We start from the raw sequence: 27,453 nt of genomic DNA, 5'->3' as shown, positions 1-27,453 counted from the left end.
TAAAGAATAGGTAGCATCTTTGTGACATTGCTTAAGGAAGAATGTTTTTAAAGTGAAAAATAAATCCAACATCAGGCTGTCTGATTAAGCAATAGTTCCTTGGATCATAAAATTTTTTTGAAAAAAATGTGCCATGGTATTTTTATTGGGTTTATGAGCTGAAAGACATTTAAAATTCCAAAGAGAACAACAAAAAGAATAAAAAAGAAACACACATGTGTTGTTACTAAAAAAGGCACCAAAGATGTGTACAAGGCAAGATTATTCCTGGGAAAAATTATGAAGCAGATGAAATCTGTGTTTATCATTTTTCTATGTCTTGTTTTGAGCCTCTTTTTTCATCTCTGTTCTGCCCATCACCAGCTGTCAGGCTGCATCATCCCCATCTGGGGTTCCTGTCTGTTATCCTATGGCATGGCTAGACCTTTTATTTAGTTCTGTGTTCTTCCCACCAACACTTAGGATTCTGCTTGGGAAGTAAGCTAGGTGATTAAAAAAATCCGTGCTAAAGTATTATTAATTGTTAATGACTTTCTTACATAAAAATAATTTGGTAAGAATTCTCAGAAAGATAATTACACTTTTTCAGCATTTGTTACATGGCTTCTCTGTGAGTTCAGCCCTGATGAGTCCTCTACAAAAGATGAAAATGTCAATAACCCCCCAAAAAGGCAAAACATAAGCCCAAGGCTGGTCACCTCATGGAGTAGTGTGGCTTAGAGGCATAGAAGTCAGATAATAAAGGAGCTAGAGTCAGCTCTGCCATCTGTAATTATACTTATCTTTCTCTGAGTCTATATTTTTCAGTTGTAAAGTGGGGAAAATAAAGCACTATTGGATTATTGGAAGGATTCTGTGAGAAAATGTAAGTGAAATTCTATTGTTCAGTGCCTGGACCAATAGTTTGAAGATAATATTGGGGGCTGATTCCCCAGTGCTTTATATTTGCTGCAGTGAAGCACCTATCATAGTTTTCCAGGACTGAGAGAGCAGGATGGAATAGAAATGGACACTTTACCACTTATGTAAAACCAGAGGGAAGAAAGACTCAACTTGCCAATTGCTAAAAAACAGGAGACATTTCTGATTCATCCTCAAACTTCAAATGTCACTTTGAAATACATTGGTATAATTATCTATTATTTTGCAGAAGAGGTGAGATAGCATTATTTTAATAGATACTAAAGGAATTATAATTATGGGTAAATGATATGAATGGCAAGGTAGCCAGTTTGTGCTTAATTTATGGTATTTGTTGTATTCTTCTAGATAGGGCTTCTTCTTAGTTCTTGGAGATGTAATTGAGATTACTAGGGGCAGGAAATATCTTTAAAAGGCTAAATAAGACCCCTAGGGTATGGCAAAAAGAGAAATCATTTTATGGTAGGGTCATAAGTAATGACTCCCAAGATATGAGAATATCTTCAAAGGCAAGAATACTTAGAAAAGTAAAGAGAGAATAATCTTGGGAGGAGAACACATGTTTAAACATGTGAGATAAAGACGAGGGGACAGTAAAGTAAAAAGACAAAATGTCCAGAGAGGCCTTATCTAGAAGATGTAACAAATATCATAAATTAAGGATTTAAGCAAGAAAAAAGCTGTTCTCATTATTTATTTACATCTTCTATTGGCTCTGTGGTGAGAGAATCTGTCCAATACATTTAGAATTTCCCTTGAAGTAATACTACAATTTTATATCAGATCCTGATAGTTTAAATTATGCCTGCAAAGGACTTCTTACGGCATTCTAGAGTTGGGACATTCCTCTACCGGAATAATGTCAGCTCGATGAATAAAAATCAGAAATAGTCAATCAAACTAAGTTTGAGATAACACAAAATGTTCCCCTTCAAATGCTTTATGACAGAATTTCCATAGCTGAGGTGACATCATCAGGATAGTCACATAAGTCATTCCTGAATTCAGCCATCCTCAGAAGAAGACCAAGTAGCTAGTATCCATATAAAAGACCCACCATTGTGAAAATCCCAGAACCTGAGGGTGAGGCTGAGGCACTCTCCTAGATCACAGGGATACAGAAGGACCAAGCAGAAAGGTAAGAGTAAAGATTTCACTTTGATTGCATTGTCTTTTCCTCAGAGCAGCAGAGTACTGCATCAAGTGGCTCCCTTGGCTTATAGTTTCTCCATTGAGGAAAAGAAAAATCCAAAATGCACATTTAGCTCCCCCAGTATTGTAGAATGCTTCCAAGGTAGCCCAATAAGGTTTCACCTCATGGGGATCATTGGGAAAGACTGCAGACTTGACTACTAAGGATCAGATAGAGACAGAGAAGAGAGGCAAGGATTACAGCATCCTGCACCAGATCTTGGTGGACTGCATTCTTGATTGCAGTAGCACCTGAGCAGAGATCCCAGTCAGTGATTCTGCACATCTGCAGAGCTGAGTTGGTGGCTCTGTCTGGTCAGAGATCTTGGCTGAAGTGTTCTGCATTATTTGGGTCCCCAGCCAAAGGGTCATACTTGCTGTGGAGCCCATTATATGTCCCTGAGTAGTCAGGGAAGCAAACCTGAAACCTTGCCCAACAGTTAAGCATATACTCCCATCTCACTCAACCAGGATTGCCTGGGCATAGAATTTGGGCATTTGTGGAATCCATATTATAGCCCTACTCAGACAGGCAGCCAAACCAGCAGCCCTGTCAAAATGTTGGGCATGACCAGAGAATCTGAACAGTGGCCCCAGACAGTCTTGGAACTCAGCTTAAAGTACTGCCCAGCTGTAAAGTCCAGCCAACATTTCTACCCAGCAGCAAAATCTAGTTAATGGCCCTGTCCAGTTACTAAGCACAGCTTGCAACCGTGGATAGGCAAGAAGCCCAGCAAGTGGTCCTGCCCAATCACAAAGCATAGACTTCAGCCCCACCCAACAAAAGAGCTCAAGAGTAATGCCACCCATGAAGCATATAGTCTCCAGCCTCAACCAACACTGAGATTTAGCTGGAGGCCCCACGTGACCAGAAAGCCAGGCAAGTGACCTTAAGCAACACAGAGGCACAGCCAGTGGCCTAGGTAATCATGAAGCACAGTCTGCGACTCTGCACAAAATTGGGACATAGCCTGTGGGTCTGTCCCACTGTGAAACCATGCTTGTTGTCTCATGAAAATGGAGTGAAGCCAGTAGCACTATCCAGTTAGGATGCACAAGATGAGACCTTGCCTAAATACAGAGTCCAATCAGAGGCATTGCCTTGCCAGGCAATACAGCCTAAGATCTCACCCTATCAGCATCCCTACCCAACTAGGGTGCCTATTCACTGGCCTCACTTGAACATGAAGTTCAAGACAGCGGGCTCACTTAGCTGCAGAGAACAGCCAGTGACAACCCTCCCCCAACTTCAGAACGTGGGTAGGGACCTTGCACAACTGGAGACCCCAGTGGCAAGCTGTACCTACCGCAAATTCTAGCAGTTAACCAGTCCAGTATCCCAAGCAAAGCAGACTGGTGAAGGACTTTCCCTGCCAAAATGAACCTCTAATGTCTGGAAGAGAGACTACTTACTCAAATGTGCCGATACCAGTGCCAGGATACAAGGATCATAAAGAATCAAGTAAACATGACAACACCAAAGGAAACTAATAAAACTTCAATAACTGATATGAAAGTAATGGAATTCCATGGACTTTCTGACAAATAATTCAGAGTAATCCTCTTAAAGAAGTACAGTGAACTATAAGAACTATAAGAACACACAAACAGACAAGTAAAATTAGAAAAACAATGCATGAACAAAATGAGAAATTCAACAAATATAAACCATAAAAATAAATAAAATAAAAATCCTAGAGATGAACAATACAATGACTGAACTAAAGAATTCAATAGAGAGCTTCAGCAGTAGACTGAACCAAGCAGTAGCAGTGAACTCAATAAGTTGTTTGAAGTCACCCAGAGGAGTAAAATGAAAAAAGCAAAACAAACAAAAGAACAAAGTAAAGTGAAGAAAGTCTGTGGTACTTATGAGATAGCATCAAGTAAAATAATACATGCGTGCATTGTGATGAGACCAGAAGGAGAAGAAAAAGGACCAGAAAGTCTATTTGAAGATATAATGGCTGAAAATGTCTCAAACGTGGGGAGAGAAATGGATATCCAGGTTCTTGAGGCCTAAAGGATCCCAAATAAGTTGCATCTAAAAAGAATTACTTTGAGACACATCATAATTAAATTATAAAACGTCAAAGACAAAGAGAATTTGGGGAGCAGCAAGAGAAAATTGACTTGTCACAAAAGAGAGCCTCCATATGACTATAAGTACATCTTTCAGCAGAAACTGCAGGTAGTAAAAAGTCAAAAATTTGCTTCAAAATACTGAAAGGAAAAAAAAAGTCAACCAAGAATACTATACCCAGCAAAGCTGTCTTTCAGAAATGAAGATGTGGTAAGGACTGTTCCTCCAAAACAAAAGCTTATGAGTTCATCACCACTAAGACTGTCTTACAAGAAATACTAAAGGGCACTTTTCAAGCTCAAATAAAAAAATATAATTAATGTCATAAAAACATGAATGTGTAAAACTCACCAACAGATATAAATATATATACATATTCAAAGCCAGATTCTCTAATATTGTAATGATGGTGCATAAATCACTTATAACTCTAGTTAAAAAGTTCAAAAACAAACATATTAAACTAAAATAACTAAAATAATTTGTTACTGTATACATAATATAAAAAGATGTCAATTGTAACATTAATGACCTGAAATGTGAAGAGGGGAGAAGGAGTAAAAGTATAAAGTTTCTGTATGCTATTGCAGTTGTTACCTGCTTAAAATAGGATGCTATAAGATATTTTATGTAAGCCACAAAGGAAGAGTGTGGTCGATACACAAATTTTAATAAAAGATTAAGTCACACTGCTACAAAAAAGTCATAAAATCACAAAGTAAGACAATAAGGGAGAAAACAAGGAAGAAATGATCTATAAAACAGTCAGCAATTAATTAAATGTCAATAGGAAGACCTTATAAAAAATTACTTTAATTGTAAATGTATTAAATCCACTAATCAAAAAATACAGAATAGCTGCATGGATAAAAAGACAAGAGCGACTTATATACTGCCTGCAAGTCACACTTAAACTTTAAGGACACACAAAGACAGAGTGAAGAAATGGAAAAAGATACTTCAAGAAAAAGAAACAAGGGTAACCAAGAGAAAGCAGGGATACTTACACTAACATTAGACAAAGTAGACTGTAAGCTAACTAATCATAAGAGAAAAAGAAAGTCATTACATAATGATAACCAATAATATATAATTATAAATATTTGTGCACCAAACATTGGAGCTTTTAAATACATAAAGCAAATACTAACAGAAATAAAAGAAGAAATACAAAGCAACATAATAATAGTTGGGGGACTTTAATATCCTACTCTCTAAAATGGTTATATCATCCAGGCAGAGAATCAATAAGACAACAATGGATTTGAATAACACTATAAACCAAATATACCTAACAGACATATATAGAATATTCCATCTAACAGCAGCAGAATATACATTCTTTTTAAGCCTACATGAAATATTTTCAAGGACAGATCATATATAAGGTCACGATGTAAGTCTCAACAAACTTAGGAAGATAGAAATTATATCAAGCATCTTTTTAACCACAATGGTATCAAACTAGAAATCAACAATAGGAAGAGAGCTGGAAAATTCACAAATACGTAGAAATTAAAAAGCATATTCCTCAACAAACAATGGATGAAAGAAGAAAGCAAAAGGGAAATAAAAAAATCGTTAGACAAACAAAAATAAACACACAACATAGCAAAATTTATGGAATGCAGTGAAAGCAGTTCTAAGTGGGGAGTTTGCAGTGATAAGAGCCTACATTAAAAAAAGGAGAGGGGCGCCTGGGTGGCTCAGTCGGTTAAGCATCTGACTTCGGCTCAGGTCATGGTCTCACGGTCCGGTCTGTGAGTTCAGGCCCCATGTCGGGCTCTGTGCTGACAGCTCAGAGCCTGGAGCCTGTTTCGGATTCTGTGTCTCCCTCTCTCTCTGACCCTCCCCCGTTCATGCTCTGTCTCTCTCTGTCTCAAAAATAAATAAACATTAAAAAAATTAAAAAAAAAAAGGAGAAAGATCTCAAATAAGTAACTTAACTTTACACCTCAAAGAAGTAGGAAAAAAAGAGCAAACTAAAGCCAAAGTTAGCAGAAGAAATGATGAAGATTAGAGCAAAAAGTAAATGAAATAGAAAACAGAAAAGTGATAGAAAAGATTAACAAAAGTAATACTGTAAAATCTTGGATTGCTTCGTATATTGTAACTTGTTCTGCGAGTGTTCTGCAAAATGAGCCCACGTGTCTAATAAGTTTTAACTTGATAAATGAGCGATGCCTTGAAATATGAGTTATCATGACACTGAACATCACATGATAACAACTGAGCCAATAGTTCTTTCTCTCTATCACTGAGAGATTGTGGGTGACCATCTTCCATGCTTGGATGCTCAGTCACAGGCCGTGTGGTGTTTGGCAGAAATCAGTGATTTTTCAAAACATTGGAAGGTACGCACAAATGGTACTAGTATATTTTTTGTCACTTCAAAGGACCTATTGACAGTCCTTTGCTTTTCCACACAAGAGTAAGCTTAGGAATGCTTTGCTTCATTCTAGGTCATTGGATAGGTTCCTGTTAAAGTTTCATGGAAAGAAAAAGATTCAATTGAACCAATAGACAGTAGTGATTCTGTTAGTGATAGTGAAAGTCATCCTACACAATGACCCTCCTCTCTCTTGTCTCCCTCACACCAGCCACGAAGGTTTTCAAAGGTCAGTGCAGGCTAATTTGCTTATTTTTCTTAATATTTTGTATTTTCTTTAATATTTTGTATTATATTATAGTATTAGAATCATTTTTATATGAATAATTTTGGATTGTGAAACAAATCATCTGAGTTTCCATTTTTTCTTATGGGGAGATTTGCTTTAATATACAAGTGTTTTGCATTACAAGCATGTTTCCAGAACAAACTATGCTTGCAAACCAAGGTTTTACTGTAGTTGGTTTCTTAAAATGATAAACCAAATTGACAAACTTTTAGCTAGACTCACTAACACAGAAAGGCCTCAAGCACAGAAATGAAAGAGAAGACATTATAAGTGAGACATTATACTACAGAAAGACTAAGTAGACTAAGAGACTACTCAGATACAATTATTTGTCAACAAATTGGACAACTTAGAAGAAATGGATAAATTCCTAGAAACATAGTACTTACCAAGACTGAATCATGAAGAAATAGAAAATTTGAATAGACCAATAATGAATAAAGAGACTGAATCAGTAATGAAAACCCTCTCAACAAAGAAAAATAGATTTTGCTGATGAATTCCACCAAACATTTAAAGACAAATTAATGATAATATTTCTCAAATTCTTTCAAAATTTTGAAGAGGAGAAAATACACCCAAGCTCATGTCTACATTACTTTGATACTAAAGCCAGATAAGGATATTATAAGAAAATAAAAGCACAGCCCAATATCCCTAATGAATATAGATGTAAAAATTCTCAACAGAATAGTAGCAAATTAAATTCAGCACATTAAAAGGATCATACACCATGATCCAGTGGGATTTATTCCAGGAATGCAAGGATTGTCTACAAATCAATCAATGTGATAAACCCTACTCTGAGAATTAAAGAAAACCATACGATTATCTCAATAGATGCAGAAAGAGTACTTGGCAAAATTCAATAACCTTTCATGATGAAAACTTTCAACAAAGCAGGAATGGGGGGAACAAACTTCAACATAATAAAGGTTATATATGACAAACCCACTACTAATATCATGTTCAACAGTGAAAGATGAAAAACTTTTCCTCTAAGATCAGCAACAAGAGACCAAGGTGCCCACTCTCACCATTTCTATTCAACATAGTACTAGAAATCCTACCCAGAGAATTTAGGCAAGAAAAAGAAATAAACAGCATTCAAATTTGAGAGGAATAAAACTGTCCCTGAAGATATACATTATCTTCATATAGAGAAAACCCTAAAGACTCCACAAAAGAACTGTTAAAATTAATAAATGACTTCAGAAAGACAACAATATACAAAATCACCTATAAAACCCAGTCATGTTTCTATACACTAACAATATATATCTAAAAAAGAAATAAAACATTCCTATTTATAATAGCATCAAAAATCATAAAATACATAGGAATAAATATAACCAAGGAAGTGAAATATCTATGCAGTGAAAACTATAAGACATTCATGAAAGAAACTGAAGACACATAAATGGAGAGATATATCATGTTCATAGGTAGGAATAATTAATATTGTTAAAATGTCCATATTACCCAAAACCATCTACAGATGCAGTGTAATTCCTTTCAAGATAACAGCTGCATGTTTTACAGGAACAGAAAAAATCCTAAAATTTGCCTGGAACCACAAAATACCCCAAATAACCAAAACAACATTGAGAAAGAAAAATAAAGCTGGAGGTATCACACCTATTAATTTCAAACTATATATACTAATCAAAACAGTATGATACTGCCATTAAAACAGACATATAGATTAATGAAAAAGAATAGAGAACCCAGAAATAAATGCATGCATATATGGTCAACTTACATTTGAAAAAAATGGTGTATATGTATATATATATACACACACCCACTATATATATATATATATATATATATATATATATATATATATATATACACACCCACTATATATATGTATATATGTATACATACCCACTATATATATATATATAAAAGCACAGCCCAATATCCCTAATGAATATAGGGTGTGTATACATATATACATATATATAGTGGGTGTGTATACATATATATATATATATATATATATATATATATACACACACCACTTTTTTCAAATGTAAGTTGACATATATATATATATATATATATATAGTGGGTGTGTATACATATATATATATATATATATATATATACACACCATTTTTTTCAAATGTAAGTTGACCATATATATGTATATACATATATATGTATATACATATATATGTATATACATATATATAAATATGGGGTGTGTGTGTGTATATATATATATAGTATTGTGGTTTATATACACAATGGAATATTGTTCAACCACAAAAAGAAGGAAATTCTGACATGTGCAACAACGTGAATGGACCTGGAAGGCATTGTTATGTGCAGAGGAAAAAAATACTATATGATCTTATATATGTATGTATAATATATATGTATTATCTACAAAAAACTGAAATCATTGAAACAGAGTACATTGATGATTGTTGCCAGTAGTGGACAGATGGGGAAATAGTCAATGGGTACAAGCTTTCACTTATAAAATAAATAACCCATAGAGATCTAATATACAATGTGGTGACTACTTCACAATATTATATATTTGAAAGTTGTTAAGAGAGCAAATGTGAAATGGTGGATGTATTAACTAATTCTATTTGGTAATCATTTATATATATGCATATATATGTATATGTATATATGTGTATCAAATCATCACATTGTACACATACATACACATACATACAATACATTGTACACAATGTTACTTGTCAATTATATCTCAAAGTGGGAGAAAAAAACTTCAAGGACTTGTGTGTCACATGGAAAAAGTGTCTTTCTTCCTTGGATATTAAGTAGGCTGATAATCAGTCCCTGGTTTGGCCCTCTTTCAAGTCACAGTTCCACACTTTCAATTACCCAATGGACGTATAAGGCAATCAGAATGTATCTGTGTTTGTGTCTGTGTGTGTGTGTGTCGGTGTGTGTGTGTGTGTGTGTGTGTGTGTGTGTGTGTAGATGTAGGGGACTGAATTTACTGAGTACTCAAAAATGAACCCAGCACTACTCACCGGAGGACCCATCAGACCTGGTCCACCCAAGGGTCCTGAAGCCCCTGGTAAGCCTGTCTCTCCTTTTTCTCCATCTTCTCCAGGAAGACCCCTTCCTCCTGGGTTTCCCTGTAACCCAGTAGAAAATTTTAAGAAAGGGAGAGCAACACAATAATTACATCACACAATAAGCAGATTTTTGTTTAGAACATAAAAGTAATTATGTAATTATGTAATATTTTAAAGATTTCATAAAAAATCTACTTATACATAGTGAGAAAGTATAATTTACCTTTAGTCCATCTTTTCCTTGGAGACCTTCTTCTCCAGGTGCTCCTGGTTCACCCTATTGTGTAGCAAAAACAGTAAGATTTATTGTTTTGCTAAATCATTCACCTTAACTTCTTTTTTCTCCTGATATCTATAGAAAGTAGCAGGTTTTTGTACATTTATTCCTACTTCTTTATTTATAAGGGTTATTTGTCAGTATAATAAGCTTGATATAATTTGCTTGGAATAGCTCTGAAGATGATTTAAAGAGTCAGTATTATAAATTCAAAAAAAGATGGTTCCAGAATGTTATTTTTTAGATATTTAAGAGAAATATGTATTTGTTTGTATCTCTGAAAATTTATATAGCTAGACCTGTGTTCCTGAATTCAAAGACTGTAAATACTACAGCTCTTAAAGTTGTAGTACCTTCCTGTACTGAATTAAATGGATTAATATGACTTAATTTAGTTAAAATCAGTGTACCAGATTTTTATGGTCTGTATTTTCTCTTTTACAGGGGAGATGCAACAATAAAGGCCCTGGTACATCAAGAAGCTGTCTTCTTAGATAGAGAACTTCACAGAGAAGTATAGCCATACTCTATGAAGCTATTAAAGTAGTACTGGCTCTTTTGTTACCTGAAATATTTAAAAGTAAGTTAATTAGTGCATCTTTACAGTTGCCCCATTGCTCCCACCACTGACACTTCCATTACCCAACCCTCTGCAAATAAAGTGAAAATGAAAAAGACACCGGGTGTAAGATATATCTCCCTACTTTGTCTTTTAGTATGCAAATGTCTCTTAAAATTATCTTGGGAAAAACTTACCACAGCTTAAAGGCTGTCTATAGTAGAATAACTTCTCTAAGCTATCCAATTATACTTCTTTACAATTTTTTCCTCAAATCTTGATAACTTTGTGTGACTCTAGAATTTTTTTAAACATAAATTAGATTGTGATCATTTTTTGCCCTGTTACGTCAGGGAATATCCTGAGAGTTGATTACTATTATTTGTGAATTTCTTCTTTTTTTTAAGTTTATATTTTAAATGTTTATTTACTTATTTTGAGACACAGGCAGAGAGAGAGAGGGAGAGAGAGAACCCCAAACAGGCTCCATGCTCAGCATAGAGCCCAATGAGGGGCTTGATCCCACAAACCATGAGATTATGATCTAAGCTGAGATCAAGAGTTGGATGCTCAACCGACTGAGCCACCCAGGTGCCCCTGTGAATTTCTTCTTAAGGTAACAGTAGTGACAATCACAGTGACTCTGAATATGTGTAAAGCATTCTGCAGAGTATACCCAATACCGAGAAAAGGATGTATGAGTTTAGGACTTCAAACACTACTAATACAATGTGGACAGGGTTTTGCATGCAGCTATAGAAATACGAAATAAGGACAAATGTTTTCTTTTATGCGCCAGAAAGGTTTATTATGCATTTTAAAGATTTATTTATGCTAAGTTTTGAGTCTGTGAACTACATAGGCCAGTGCATTAAAATGGTTCCCAGCAGACATTTACCCGTAACCCTGGTTCTCCAGCAACTCCAACATTGCCTGTAGGTCCAGCATTTCCCTGAAGAAACAAAGGGAAAGATAAAACTTTTTTTCTACTAAAACAACATGTCTAATAATTATGGAAGGCATATCATGAGGATAGGAGTTTTAAAACACTTTCCAGTTTTTTCTTTTTCCTGGATTAATTTTTTGATAATATTTTGCCCCACTAGCTTTATCATTTCTATTTCTTCTCTCTCTCTTACACACACACACACACACACACACACACACACACACACACACACACAGTATAGGTAGATAGATAGATAGATAGATAGATAGATAATTTTTTCTGACAAATATTTTTTCTGACTTACTTGAGAACACTTCCCATTTTTATCTGCTATCCTTCACTTGCTTTGAGAATTATGGGTATTTGCCAAAATGTGGCAAACATAGGGGATTCAGTATTGAAAGTTTAGAGACCATTCCTTTTACTATTTAGAAAGGTTACCTTTGCACCTGGTTCACCTTGCAGACCTGCTTCTCCCTCAATACCTGAAGGGCCCTAGAAGAGAAGATTTGACACATTGCCTGGATATATTCCTTCACCAGTTGCAATGGCAATAACAACCTTATAAGAAGATGGTAGTAGTTTTTAGCCCAAGGGTGAGATACCTAAGTTCAGGAAAGTATTTTGCTGTTACTTTATAAACATCATCGCATAAGACCAGATAATTCTGGGACCTTTTAATAGTTCAAGTGGTAAGACGACATCACCTAAGTTAGAACTTTTAAGACCAGTTTCTTCAAATTCTTCCTCTCATATTTTAATCCTTGGTCCTCATATTTTAATCCTTGGTCAAAGAGAAATCACTTCCCATTTCCTCTTCTAATTTTCTACCCTCATATTCTTACATAATATTCTCTGTTTTTTCACTTTTTACTCTTCCATCCATTTCTGTTGAGCCCTTTGGAGCACACTCCCTTTAAAAATTTCAGTTTTCTTTATTCATTTTATAAAAAATATCACACAGGGGCGCTTGGGTGGCTCAATCGGTTAAGTGTCTGACTTCGGCTCAGGTCATGATCTTGTGGTTCATGAGTTCAAACCCCATGTTGGGCTCTGTGTGGACAGTTGAGAGCCTGGAGCCTGCTTTGGATTCTGCGTCTCCTTCTCTCTCTGTTCCTCCCCCAGTCGCACTCTGTCTAGCTATCTCTCTCTCAAAAATAAAGAATAAAAAAAAATCACACAAAGGTGATATGAGTTAATTCACATTATGAAAGATGTTTATGGTATCTTTTCCACTTTCCTTTCATGGGTGGGTCCAGTTGGGAAGCACTTGGCTCCTTTTACCTTGAAAACGTAAACTTCTTACAACCTCTGGCTATCTCTAGACCTGGAGCTCCTACAATTGCTATTGTATTGTTTTTTGTTTCAGAGATGCTTCAGGGATGTTTATCTTGTTTTGAGCATATTAAAGATACCCTCCCCACTCCCCTTCCTTGTTCTACCTTCTTCTTCTCTCTCTTTCACGTGTATGTATGTATATGTGTGTATGTATAATTACAAACACATACATATGTATTTTTTAATTCCCATGTTTTTGGAATAGAGAAGTAGTTTAAAACATTCACTCACAACACTATCTTGACCAAAAGCTTTCTGTTTCCTTTCTACCTTTCAGTGATTCCTCAGTAGTTCTGATCCATGGGTGATACTCTTCCATAGAACTATTAGAGCTTAAACTATCTTTTATGTCATAGTATCTATCTCATAGGGTGTTATGAGAATCCATTAATACAGCAAAGCACACAAGTACTACTAGGCACATAGAAAATGCTCCATAATTGTGGGCTATTATAATTATCATTAATATAATGCAAATTCATAGTTTCCTTCTAAAAGCTTGACTTTTAGTAAGGTATATCTGCCCTTTCACTTGCCTATAGTCATTTCCCTCTCCCATTATCCTCAACCATTATTCTAAACCAGAAAATTTCCCTCAATTGACCTACTCAACCCCTACTTCTTATCACAACAGAAATTATGTCTCCTACTCTGTTAAAAAAAACTTCAAGTTATTAGGTATGACTTTTCTCAGCTTTCTTTAGGCTCAGAGGATATGGCATAGTATAGGTTATCAGCATTAATTTTTCGGTCAGAAGTGTATTCAAAGCCAGGTTCTACTAATTCTTAACCTTGGGCGGATTAGTAGATGATGACCCCCATCTCCCTAATAATCTTCTTCTCTGATCTCAAGAAAGGTATTGCCATCCATCCTGTTGCACAGCCTAGAAATCTGGGAATAATTTTTCACTTCTCTTTTCCCTTTACGTCCCATATTCTACAAATATGAAGGTTCTGCAGAATTTCTCAAATCCATCCACTTCTTTCCTTTTCTATACTTACTACTTTAGTTCAGAAGTCCATCATTTCTTGCCTGGTTGAATGCAAAGGCCCTTTAGTAGGTATACATGGCTTCACTCTTGTCTTCTCAAATATATCCTCTAAGCAGCTGCTGGAATTATCTTCCAAAGATATAAATCTGACTTTATCACTGCCCTGCTTATACCTTACAATGATTTAACACAGCCCATAAGATAAAACAAAACAAAAAGGCAACCTAATGAATTGGAGAAGATATTTACAAATGGTATATTTGATAAGGGGTTAATATCCAAAATTTATAAAGAACTTATACAACTCAATACCAAAAACCAATAATCCAATTAAAAATGGTGGAAGACATGAATAGTTGGCCAACAGACACATGAAATGATGCTCAACATCACTCATCATCGGGGAAATACAAATCAAAACTGCAATGAGATGTCACCTACACCAGTCAGAATGGCTAAAATTAATAAAACAAGAAACAACAGGTGTTGGTGAGGATGCAGAGAAAGGGGAGCCCTCTTACACTGTTGTTGGGAACACAAACTGTTGCAGTCACTGTGGTGGGGTTTCCTCAAAAAATTAAAAATAGAAGTACCCTATCATCCAGCAATTGCACTACTAGGTATTTACCCTAAGAGTACAAAAAACACTAATTCAAAGGGATATGTGTACCCTGATGTTTATAGCAGCATTATCAATAATAGCCAAATTTTAGAAAGAGACCAAATGTCCATCTACTGATGAATGGATAAGGAAGATGTGGTGTGTGTGTGTGTATGTGTGTGTGTGTGTGTGTGTGTGTGTGTGTGTGTACATACCATGGAATATTACTCATCCATCAAAAAAGAATGAAATCTTGTCATTTGAAATGACATGGATGGAGGTAGAGAGTATTATGCCAAACAAAATAAGTCAGAGAAAGACAAATACCATATGCTTTGACTCATATGAGGAATTTAAGAAACAAAACAGATGTTCACAGGGGAAAAAGGAGAGAGGAAAACCAAGAAACAGACTCTTAACTATAGAGAAAAAACTGATGGTTACCAGAGGGGAGGTGGGTGGGGATATGGGTTAAACAGGTGATGTGGATTAAGAAGTGCACCTGTTAGGATGAGCACAAGGTGTTATCTGTGTTGAATCACTATATTGTTCACTTGAAACTAATATTACACTGTATGTTACCTGGAATTTAAATAAAAACTTAAAAAAGAGAGAGAACTTTATGTGTATAAAATTAGGTTCACACAACGGTCATCCCTACTTTTAATGGAATTTTAGGCTTTGTTTTCTGAATATGAAACACAACACTACAGAATGACTCTTCAAATATATACTTAATGTATCAACTTTACCTTGAGGAGTCTTATAAAAAGTACTGAGTACTAGTGAAATAACAAGAAAGAGGCACAAAAAAATTACCTCAGCACCCGTTTCTCCAGGAGGTCCAGCATCACCTGGCAATCCTCGTGGCCCCTATATTAAGATAAAATTTAAGATCTGAGAATCAAAGTTACTCTGTATTTCAATTAACATATGCATCTAAATATGTAATTTATAATATATCATATGTAATAGAATACATAATTCCTTTAACAATGTATTACTTTACTTTTGTATAAAAAATTATAACTTTATAGTTGATTCATTTGTGTGCGTGTGTGTGTGTGTGTGTGTGTGTGTGTGTGTATGTTATGTGTATGTGAATAGTATTAGGCTATGTTTGCATTCAAAAGAAAAAGAAAGAAAGTACAGTACCTTTCATTCCCTAATTCACTCATCCCTTCAATAAACATTTATCAAGCACCTAATAAGTATGAAATATCATGCTAAGGGTTTTCAAAAGTTACCTTATTTAGTGGATATGACAATGATATTTCTACTGAATATTCCTGACAAATATGTGACAAAAAATAGCATTTTTAAAGAAGCAAATATATGACCTCCAATGAAATAAAAATATGTTGTAGTTTATATGGTATTGAGTGAGTCCAGTTCAACAATATCTCTGTTTCACATGAACAGATGTAATAGTGTTTACCCATATGAGATAATCACTAAGGTGCAATAAATGCATGTTGGGGCCTTCTTGGGAATCTTGGTCACTGTAATATTGAATAGTATAATTTTAAGTAAACAAATATTGAATAGTTTACTGCATAAACATCAGATTGCTGAACTTAAAGATGTGTGGAAGCCATTTCACTGGCTAGAATTATTTTAGATTAATACTTATTTAGCAACTACAATATAATGCTATTTCTCCAGCCATCCAAAGAAGCTACTTGCCGTTTTTGACCTTTTTAGAAAGCACAAAGAAGCTGTTTTCTTAGATTAAGAAAAGATAGTTAAGATTTTCTATGAGATTGTGCTCCTTAACAATTTTGTGAACACCTCACTTTAAAAAAAAAGTGTAGTAATGGGAAGGAAAAAATGTGCTATCATTGGTTGTTTTCAACTGTTTTCTTAATTGTTACAGTCAGTAATGTTAATTTTAACATTTAAAAAGTATGGCAAGTGCCAAAAAAAAAACCAGATTAAGTATATATTAAGTATATCTACCATTCAGAGGTTACACTGTAAATATTCTTGCATATTTCCTTCTAGCTCTTTGTGGGGGCATACTTATAAATAATGTAATTTTTACATTATTTAAATGTAAATTTACATTATGTAAATGTGACTATTTATCAGTGTACATTATGTAAATGTAAATGTGACTATTTATCAGTGAATGTTAGGACCCGTAACATCAGGTGATATTGTCAAATAGCTGAGATAAATATTTGAAGCCTAAGGTTGTAAGGTTGCATAAGCCAATAAAGGTATTAAGAGGTCAATGATGTTTTTCATTTATGGCTCATTAAATATTATGTATAATATTTTAAAATTTATGAATTCTCCTCAGAATGTATTTCTACACTGTTATAAAGATGCTGAGAGAAACATGTCTGTGCAGATGTCTTTGTGTGTATTCTGAATATTCTCCCTTAGAAGAGAGTCTGAAATGTACCATTATTTAGTCACAAAGTCAAGTGCATTTCCGGAAAGGTTGCAATAAGTAACTTTTCACAAGAAATACATAAAAGTAAAATCTGTTTCATTGAATTCATGCCAACACAGAATATTCATTTTTAAATTCTCCTTTAATTTGATGGACAACCTCTTATCTTAAAATGTGTATATATTTAACTATTAGCAAGGTTGAATATCGTTTCTGTTATTTGTTTATCAGCTATCTGTAATAATCTATGTATTACTTAATCATGTCTTTTGCCTATGTATTTTTGGAGTCATTTATAAAATTTGTATGAGTTTTTTATGTGTTGTGGACACAGACTTTCAGGCATCCTATTTTATTGTTAACGTCTGCCCAGTATGTAGTTTATCATTTTATTTTTAAAATATATTATTAGGGTGCCTGGGTGGCTCATTTGGTTAAGCATCTGACTCTTATTTTGACTCAGGTCATGATCTCACAGTTTGTGGCTTCAAACCCCATGTCGGTCTCTGATTCTCTCTCTCCCTCTCTCTTGGCCCCTCCCCTTCTTGTGCACATACTCTATCTCAAAATAAATAAATAAGTTTAAAAAATATATTGTTAAAGATAACTTTTTTCCCACTAAGTGTGATCACTGTTAAATCTGTTAATCTTTTAAGACTCTTTCCATCACAATTAAGATGAAAACATCTATTTCCATTTAATTATTCTATATTATTTCTTTTAAGCTTTTTAAAATTAAAGTTTATTTATTTATTTTGAGAGAGAGAGGCTTAACTGACTGAGCTACCTATGCATCCCTAATACATTAATTTTAAAAATCGTCAATCTTTTAGTTAGGTAATAATTTGACTTTCTACTTAAGTCTGTTTTTGGGTCTCTTAATGAATTTTTGAAGTTTTCTTCATATGTGCCCCATCCAACTCTCATTAAGTTTATCCTTATGTATTGTGTTTTGTTTCTATCTACAGTAGGATATTTTTTCTATTATATTTTATTACTTGTACACAGAAAAACTTATTTTTAAAAATATTTATGTCTTGCCATTATATTACTCTATCTCAGTAATTTAAAAATACAGAATTAAGTTTTTAGGTTTTACAAGTTTTGGGGGCTTATTTTAAAATTTCACTAAGTAATAATGCTTTCCTTTCCTTATATTATCATTTCTGTGTCATATACCACTACACTAGCTAAAACTTTTTGAATAATGTTAGAAAATATAGTGACTGCGATCTTATCTTGTGGCCTATGTTTCTAGTGTTTTAGTGTTTCTTAGCAGGTTGGGTGAGAATACAAGATAAGCTACTTTCCCTTATTACAGAACTATGCTTATGTTACTAGAATATTTTGTTTTAACTAATAAACTTTATTTCTTACAGAAATTTTAGATGTATAGGAAAATTAAACAGAAAGTACAGAGAGTCCCCATATACCACCCCTGCCCAGTTTTCCCTATTATTAATATCTTGTATTTGTTACAGTGGATTAACCAAGATTGACACACTGTTACTAACTGAAGTCCACAGTTTACAATCTGTGTTCACTATGTGTTGTACGGTTATAGGAGTTTTGAGAACTGTACATCATGTCTCCATTGTGACAGTATGATACAAAATAGTTTCACTGCCTCCAAATTGTCCCGTTTTCCCCCTATTCATCTCTGGTCCTCTTCCCCCAACACCTGGCAACCATTGGTCTTTTTAGTGTCTCTGTAGTTTTACCTTTTCCAGAATGTCATATAGTTGGAATCATAAAGTATTTATACTTTTCAGACTGGCTTCTTTTACTTATCAGGATGCACTTGAAAGGTCCCTCTGTCTTTTTGTGGCTTAGTAGCTCTTTTCTTTTTATTGATGAATAATATTTCATTATATGGATGTATCACAGTTTGTTTATCCATTTACCTTTTGAGGATGTATCAGTTGCTTCTACCTTGGGCAACTATAAATAAAGCTGCTATAAATATTCATGTGCAGGTTCTTGTGTGGACATTAAATTTTCCACTTGTAGGGGCACCTGGGTGGCTCAGTCAGTTGAGCGTCCAACTTTGGCTCAGGTCGTGATCTGGCAGTCTGTGGGTTCGAGCCCCGTGTTGGGCTCTGTGCTGACAGCTCAGAGCCTGGAGCCTGCTTCAGATTCTGTGTCTCCCTCTGTCTCTGCCCCTCCCCTGCTCATGCTCTCTCTCTGTCTCAAAAATAAATAAAAACATTAAAAAAATTTTTTTTACATTTTCCACTTGTTTTCATAAATACTCAGGAGCATGATTGCTGGATCATAATGGTAAGAATATGTTTAGCTCTGTAAAAACCTGCCAAGTTGTGTTCCAAAGTTGCTGTACCATTCTGTATTACCATCAACAATGAATGAAAACTTGGTTATTCCACGTCTTTGTTAACATTTGGTATTGTCAGTGTTTTAGATTTTAGCCATTCATATAGGTATGTAATAGTATGTCACTGTTTTAATGTGTACTTCTTTAATGACATATGACAAGCATATTTTCATATGTTTCTTTGCCATCTGTATGTCTTTGGTGTAGTGACTGTTCATATCTTTTGCCTACTTTTTAAACGGATTGTTTGTTTTCTTATTATTAACTTAAAAAATTGTAAATGTTTATTTATTTTTGAAAGAGAGAGACAGAGCACAAGACAGCGAAGGGTGGAGAGAGAGGAGACACAGAGTCTGAAGCAGCATCCAGGCTCTGAGCTGTCAGCACAGAGCCCAACGTGGGGCTGAAACTCACAAACTGTGGGATCAGGACCTGAGCTGAAGTCGGATGCTTAACCAACTGAGCCACCCAGATGCCCCTCTTATTGTTAACTTTTAAGAGTTCTTTCTGTATTTTGTATACAAGTCCCTTATCAGATCTGCATTTTGCAAATGTTTTCTCCCAGTGTGTTGCATGTCTTTCATTCTCTTAATATATCTTCCACAGAGCAGAAGTTTTTAATTTTAATGAAATCCAACTTATCAATTTTTCCATTCACAAATAATGCTTTTGGTGTTATATGTAAAAAGTCATTGTTAAATCCAAGATCAGTGAGATTTTCTTCTTATGTTAACTTACAGAAGTTTTATAAATTTTAAACTTAGGTCTATAATCCATTTTGAGTTAAATTTTTTTTCAAGTATTTTTGAAAGTTGTATTCTGAAACCTTGTTATTTTTTTAGAAGTTTTATTTATTTATTTTGAGAGAGAGAACCAGCAGGGGAGGATCAGAGAGATAGAGAGAGATCAGGGGAAGGACAGAGAAAGAGAGGGAGAAAGAGAGAATCCCAAGCAGGCTCCGTGCTGTTAGCACAGAGTCCCAACCGTGAGATCATGACCAGAGCCGAAATCAAGAGTTGGATGCTTGGGGCACCTGGGTGGCGCAGTCGGTTGAGCGTCCACTTCAGCCAGGTCACGATCTCGCGGTCCGTGAGCTCGAGCCCCGCGTCAGGCTCTGGGCTGATGGCTCGGAGCCTGGAGCCTGTTTCCGATTCTGTGTCTCCCTCGCTCTCTGCCCCTCCCCCGTTCATGCTCTGTCTCTCTCTGTCCCAAAAATAAATAAAAAACGTTGAAAAAAAAATTAAAAAAAAAAAAAAAAAGAGTTGGATGCTTAACCAACTGACCTACCCAGGCGCCCCACCTGCAACCTTGTTATAACTGCTTATTGGTTCCAGGAGTGGTTTTTGTGTATGTGTGTCAATTGTTGGGGTTTTCCACATGGTTGAGTTCATACCTACTTTGTTACTGTTTTCTATTTGTTCCTCTTGTTCTTTGTTTGTTTTGTCTTCCACCCTTTTTTTTAGCCGGCTGTGAATTTCAATTATTCCATTTTCTCTCTTATTTTACCATATCAAGTATACTTCTTTAAAAAATTTTTCAGGGGCGCCTGGGTGGCGCAGTCGGTTAAGCGTCCGACTTCAGCCAGGTCACGATCTCGCGGTCCGTGAGTTCGAGCCCCGCGTCGGGCTCTGGGCTGATGGCTCAGAGCCTGGAGCCTGTTTCCGATTCTGTGTCTCCCTCTCTCTCTGCCCCGCCCCCGTTCATGCTCTGTCTCTCTCTGTCCCAAAAATAAATAAAAAACATTGAAAAAAAAAAAAATTAAAAAAAAATTTTCAGTGGTTTCTCTAGAGTTTGCAATGCACATTTATAATTAATTCAAGTCTATTTTCAAGTAACACTATATCACTATACTTATCCATAAAATGTGAGACTAAATACACTGTTACAATTACCATTTTGCACCAATACCTGTTCTATTAAGAATAAGAAAAACAAATGACTTGATCTTACTTTTATATATTCCTTCTAAAGCTTTTCCTTTCTTCTGTTTCTAGAGTCTCATCTATATAATTTTCCTTCTCTATGAAGAACTTCTTTTAACATTTCTTACAAGGTTGGTCTACTAGTGACAAATTCCAACAGTTTTTGCTTGTCTGAGAAAATATATTTCTGCTTCAATTTTGAATTCCCAGTCTGAAAATTTCTAAGTCTCTGACATATCTGAGTCTGTTCATGATGCTTGCTTTGTCTCTTCAGACTGTTTTTTCCCCCTTTTATCCTGGTATTTTGTTGTTGTTGTTGTTGAAAGCCAAGTAAGATGTAAAACTACCCAAGGTAAATAGGTCTTTAGTGTAAGGTTTTATGTTATCTGGCTGGGAATTAGGCTGTGTTTACTGTTTGCTGCACTATGGTATCAGAGGACAAATTTCCTCCTAGTGTCATTGTGTTTGTCTTGTCCATTGTCTTCAGGCTTTCCCAGAGACACCTTTAAAAGGTTTTGTGTCTGTAGTTCTTTTAGCTGTAATCCTCAGCTATTACATAGGAGCCCTATTTATGTGGTGGTGAGTTAAGGTGGGGGGGGGTGGGAAGAAGCATTCTATAGCTTTATGATATAGAAATGGCTAGGGCTGGGAATTGTTCTTCCCAGTTCAGTAGGCTTTGGTGAAACCCCAAACAGTTAGCTCTGACAAAACAGGTTCCCTTGAGGGCAAGCCTTGTTAAGGAGAACAGAGAACTCTGGGTATATTTCAAAGTGGTTATTTTTCCCATCCCACTGCTAGATGCAGAAATAGACATTTCTCTGAACTTTATAGTGAGAACCTAGCAGGTCTCCTGGAGGTAAAACTCAGTAACAAGTGGGGCCTTCTTAGGAGCCTCTCTTAGTTTTTTAACACTTAAGATACTCTAAACTGTGTCTTCAGCAATTTGTCAATTATAATTTAAAGTGCTCCTACCATCCAATTACAGGCTTCTGCTTCTGGTAAGCTCTGGTTCTCTCTATCCTCCTGTCTGTCTCTCCAGTTTTCAGGCAATAGTTTGTCCTTTGACCTCATTGATCTAAAAAGAATTGTTGATTTTCAGTTTGCTAGGCCTTTGCCTTATTGTAAGAAGGAGAATGGCAGCTTCTAAGTTCCTTACAATTCAGACCAGAAATCATTTTATTATAAATTTTAATAAATCAAGAGTAGTTGTTGAGTTTTAATGAGTACTGGTTTTTAGCATTTTCCCAGTATATCTGTTATATGTTATAATAAGGCTTTCTTAATATTAAGTAATTTTCCTTTTGTAATTCCTCTTTTGCTTCATCTTTCACTTCATTCAGTTAACTCTTTTTATATAGTTGATTTTACTTGATATTTTTGGTGTTTAATTGAAATTCATCTCTAGCCTTTCATTTTTTCTTTTTCTGTATGGCTTTAGAATTGTCAAAATTTTACTGAGACACTGATATAGGATCTTCTTTCATCATTTGTTTCTAGAACTTTTGCCATTTTTAATATCTTCATGAGTAATTTAATGTTAGTTTTCATCAAATACTTTTAATTAACCTGAGAATCCTGTTAATTATCTTTTAAGGTAAGTGGAAGTGACTTCTGGTACTCAACTAAGGAAGTGTACATAGAAAATAATATTTTTTAAATTGGAGGGTATATTCTAAAGCAAGCTTATCAAGAATTGCCTTTTTTTAAACTATAGCATTCCCCTCATCTTCCTTTTTAAAGGCAATTTTCAATGTTTAAAGATGGCAAAAATATTTATTTGGGTCAGCCAGACACTTAGGAATCATACTTTACATATGGAAATCTATCTCCTATAGATTTTATATCTCCTTTTGAATCTTTTATATCCATACACTTCTTTTTTTCTGCTAATCAAAAGGGTTCTACCATCTCTTACTTGGATTATTGTAACAGAAAGCAGTTCTTGTGCATTCCTAGGTCCTTCCAATTTGTTTGAATAATCTTTACAACACAATAATATCATCATAAAAGTAGCCCTATCTCTTCAATGACATTATTTTCTTCGTATGATAAAACTACAAATCCTTGGTAATAGGGCTCATAAAGCTACATGTTTTGTTCTCTGCCTCTTTTGCCATCCTTTTCTTACACTTACTTCCTACCTGACTCTGTGCCCCCACCATGCTAGTCTTCTTTAAGATCTTCAAATAAATATGCAGAGCTTCCTCTCAGCTCATGTTCTCTCTAAAATGACCTCTCCCCATCTTTGCCTAAGTAACTACTATTCATTCTTCAGATCCCAGCTCAAATGCTCCTCCTCCTGAAGCCTTCCCTAAGGATAGTTTCTCTGTTATACATTCTCTTAGAATTGAATGCCTGTACTTCACAGCATTTAGCTCAGTTTGCAATTTTCCATTGTTCTCTGTGATAATCTAATTAGTACATATTTACATCATTAGACTGAAACCTCCATACTTAACCACCATACTCCCAGTGCTGGTACTTAATGAATATTTGTTGACTGAATGAATGAATGGTCAACTATCCAAACCCCAATATTTGTATTGCAATGAGCAAATTAGTTTGAATCTTGTCTGGGAAAAAGACAACTCTCAGGGGTCTTGACTATAGAAAAGATGTGGTCTCTCTTAGTATTCTTAAAATATAAATCTCCACATATCTTCTGTGTCTCTCATTTTACCAGTTTACTTCCTTTCTTTTCTATAATTTAACTAGGCGGCTCAAATATATAAAGCAAAGCCCATAACATCCATTATAAGCTTATTTGCATTTTATTTACCAGACCCACTGACCCAGTGACCTGAATGTCAAGTTTTAGGTGCTATTAAACTATTAAATTGTTTATACTTAGAGTAACAAACATATTCTTGTATAAAGCCTAAGCTATTGTCTCTGCTGTTGGCATAGCTCTTTTGACATACTTTACTTAAATGTGTTCCTTATTAAGTTAGTTTCCATTGCATTTCACTGCATCTAATTATACTGGCTGACTGATTTTGCTTTTTGGGTATAAGACCTTTTGTTAATTCAGTTTGACAAACATACACTAAATTGATCTAATATGCCAGGTATTATACCAGGCAGGATTATAAACATGAGAAAAGTGGTCTCTAACTTCAAAGAGATATAAAATTTTTAGAAGAAAGAGATATTTAAGTAAATAATGTTAAAGACGGTTGCATTATTTTTGGTCAAATAAAGATTAGGATACAACAAAAGATACAAAACAGGGAAAGAACAAAAAAGAGTTCATTTGATAAACATCATTTTTAAAATTCTTTATTTGGAGAGATTTATATTTAAGTTAAATGTTTACTTCTTGCTTGGAGAGCTTACACCAGAGATTAAATATGTAAAGGAGGAAATGAACACAATTTGGTAAGAACAGCTCTTTGTTAAATTTTCCACTTGCTACTAGCTAAATGAATTATGCAAAGGCCACCTGTAAACCTTTGGGTCAACTAATAGATAAGATCAACCCAGTAGAATTTCCAAGACTGTATTGTATTATAAATCTTACAAGCATGTTATAGCGTATTACACCTAATACTATTAACCAGAAGAATGACTACATAGGAAATAAAGAATAAGTTGTGAGAAAGTCTTTCCTTTTAACAATCATTTTCCATGGAAATTTTATAATCCAATCACATTTATGAAATTGTGATGTAAGATTTTGCATTACTGGTGTACCAACGTTTCTGTCATGTTTGTGCATTTGGGCCCATCAGATGTAGAGTTTGGCTTCTTTGTATGGTATTTCATTACAGAGTTGGCCACAAAAATATGATTGTGTGTGTGTGGCAGTGTAATAATCATTATAAGAACAGCTAGCCATTCACAAAGAAAATTTCTGTGAGTCAATAAAACAGAGCTGTCTTTGTTGAAAATAGAAATATGTGAAGTTTTAGCAGTTCCAGAGAGATAGGAACATTTGACAATATAAGACCAGAAAGGTAATAAAAACTATATTCACAGCAAAATATTTTCTATAGAATTAGGTGTCCATGATAAATGCTGCTTTCAAAAATGTACCACCACAGTACAGGAGGGCAATAACAAGAAGGTAAATGTATATTATGAGGAAAACACAATTAGAAAAATATAAAGTTAAACTTACTGGTTCTCCTTCAAGTCCTCTGTCTCCTGTACTCCCAGGGGGTCCTTGTAAACCCTGAATAAACAAAGGCAAAATTTGAAGAAAAAGTGATGCTTGAAAATGTTTTAGTTTCCTTACCTCAGCTTTCCTTTACAATCCTCCCACCTAACCTTTCTGTCAACCTCTATTCTCTCTTTTCTTTTTGTGGTAAAATATACATAACATAAAGTTTTCCATTTTAATACTTCTTAAGTGTGCAGTTTTGTGGTATTAAGTACCTTCACATTGTTGCACTACTATAATCACTATTTATTTTCAGAACTTTTTATCTTCCCAGACTGAAATTCTATCCCCATTAAAAAACATCCTTTCTCCCTCCCCAGTTCCCCTGGAAACCACAATTCTTGTGTTCCGCCTCTAATTTGATTACTTAAAGTGCCTTATATAAGTAGAGTTACACCACATTTGTTCTTTTGTCTCTGACTTATTTCATGTGGCATAATGTCTTCAAGTTTCACCAATATTGTAACATGTATCAAAACTTCCTTCATTTTTGGAAAGGAGGAGATGGTAGTGGAGTATGAAAACCCTAGGCTCACCTAGTCCCACAAATACAAGGTAACTATAAAAATCATCTTAGGTACCCCAGAAATCAACCTGAAGACTGAAAGAACAAACTCCACAACTAAAAGGAGAGAAGAGGTCACATTGAAGAAGGCAGGAAGTATAGAGACATGGTTTAGGGGAGAAATGGCTCCCTCCCCTGGCTGCTGTGTAGGGGAGGGAGTAATGGTTTTAGAGAAGGTCGAGAGAGAGAGAGAGAGAGAGGAGCACACAGGGGAATGCAAAATGAGAATGTTTCCCATACTATTGGCTTAGGAAATCAGAAGGGCTGAATTTTGTGAGTTTTTGCACCCACTGGGGCTTAAAGCCTAGAATTTTAAAGGTTAACAGGTTTGGCAGAAATAGAGCCTGAAAAGCACTGCACTGCTCTTGGACAGAAGGCAGGCAGACAACCTAGGGGCATACAGTGTGGAAACAGTAATATGAAGAACTCCTCAGGCACAGTGGGGAGATGATTCACTCTTCTTGGAGTAGGTCTCTGAGAGGCAGCTTTCAAGGAGATGCCTCTCCACTTCTCTGGAACAAAGTTGCTGCCAACACCATTTTTCTCCCCCATCCCTCAGCATAAACACAGAGCCACCTGCAGGAAAAAGCATAGTGCTGGCACTGTCTGCCTACCATGCTTACACTAAGCCCCACCACCCTGCACTCTGGTGGAACTGCCTTTCTCGGTCATGCCTGCCTCAGTCCCAGTGTGGCAGGCTCCTCTGCAAGAAGACCAACACAAATCCCTGACCACACCACATCTCCCTACTGGAGAGTTTTGCAGGGCCTCAATTCTGGTGGAGGTGGTGACAGGTCTCATTTCACAAGCAGACTAGAGAACACCTAGTTACAACTCCCCACATTCAGGCCAAGTACCAATAATTGCCCACAGCAGGCAAGAGGAGCCTCTGCCGATGAACAGCCTGAAGGGTAGAGCAGCTGGAACAAAATAGCAGGGCATATGCAGCACACACTGGAGACACTCCCTGAAGTGTCAGGTCCTGGATACCAACTTATTTCTTCATAAGGTCATTACTTTCAGGAACAGGAGACATAACTGGCTTTTCTAACACACAGAAGCAAGCAGAGACTTAGACAAAATGAGAAGGCAGAGGAATTTATCCCAAATGAAAGAACAAGATAAAGTTGTGGCCAGAGATCTAAGCAAAACATATATGAGTAACATGCCTGATGGAGAATTTAAACCATGATAAGGATACTCGCCAAAGTTGAGAAAAGAATGGAGGACATCAGTGAGATCCTTATCACAGAGATAAAAGAGTTAAAAAAAAGAATCAGTCAGAGGTGAAGAGTGCAATAAATAAGATTAGAAACACACCTGATGTAATGAACATCAAGTTGGAAGAAGCAGAGGAATGAATTAATGACCTAGAAGACAAAATAATGGAAAGCAATAAAGCTTAACAAAA

The 27,453-nt window shown here is 35.4% G+C and overlaps 1 protein-coding gene across 5 annotated transcripts in view; it reads right to left on the bottom strand.

The window, feature by feature from the left end:
- Window positions 1-27,453, bottom strand: part of COL24A1 (collagen type XXIV alpha 1 chain) — a 403,184-nt gene that overhangs the window by 112,669 nt on the left and 263,062 nt on the right. For all 5 annotated transcript variants that reach the window (XM_058716744.1, XM_058716741.1, XM_058716742.1 and 2 more), the window contains 6 exons: window positions 25,436-25,489; window positions 15,480-15,533; window positions 12,171-12,224; window positions 11,679-11,732; window positions 10,168-10,221; window positions 9,897-10,004 (listed from right to left, as the gene is read on the bottom strand). In XM_058716744.1, the coding sequence (XP_058572727.1) occupies window positions 9,897-10,004; window positions 10,168-10,221; window positions 11,679-11,732; window positions 12,171-12,224; window positions 15,480-15,533; window positions 25,436-25,489 (378 nt within the window). The remainder of the gene's footprint in view (window positions 1-9,896; window positions 10,005-10,167; window positions 10,222-11,678; window positions 11,733-12,170; window positions 12,225-15,479; window positions 15,534-25,435; window positions 25,490-27,453) is intronic.

The sequence above is a fragment of the Neofelis nebulosa genome, chromosome 2 (genome assembly GCF_028018385.1).
Source record: "Neofelis nebulosa isolate mNeoNeb1 chromosome 2, mNeoNeb1.pri, whole genome shotgun sequence".
Classification (NCBI taxonomy): domain Eukaryota; kingdom Metazoa; phylum Chordata; class Mammalia; order Carnivora; family Felidae; genus Neofelis; species Neofelis nebulosa.
This window is presented reverse-complemented; position numbering and strand designations above follow the sequence as displayed.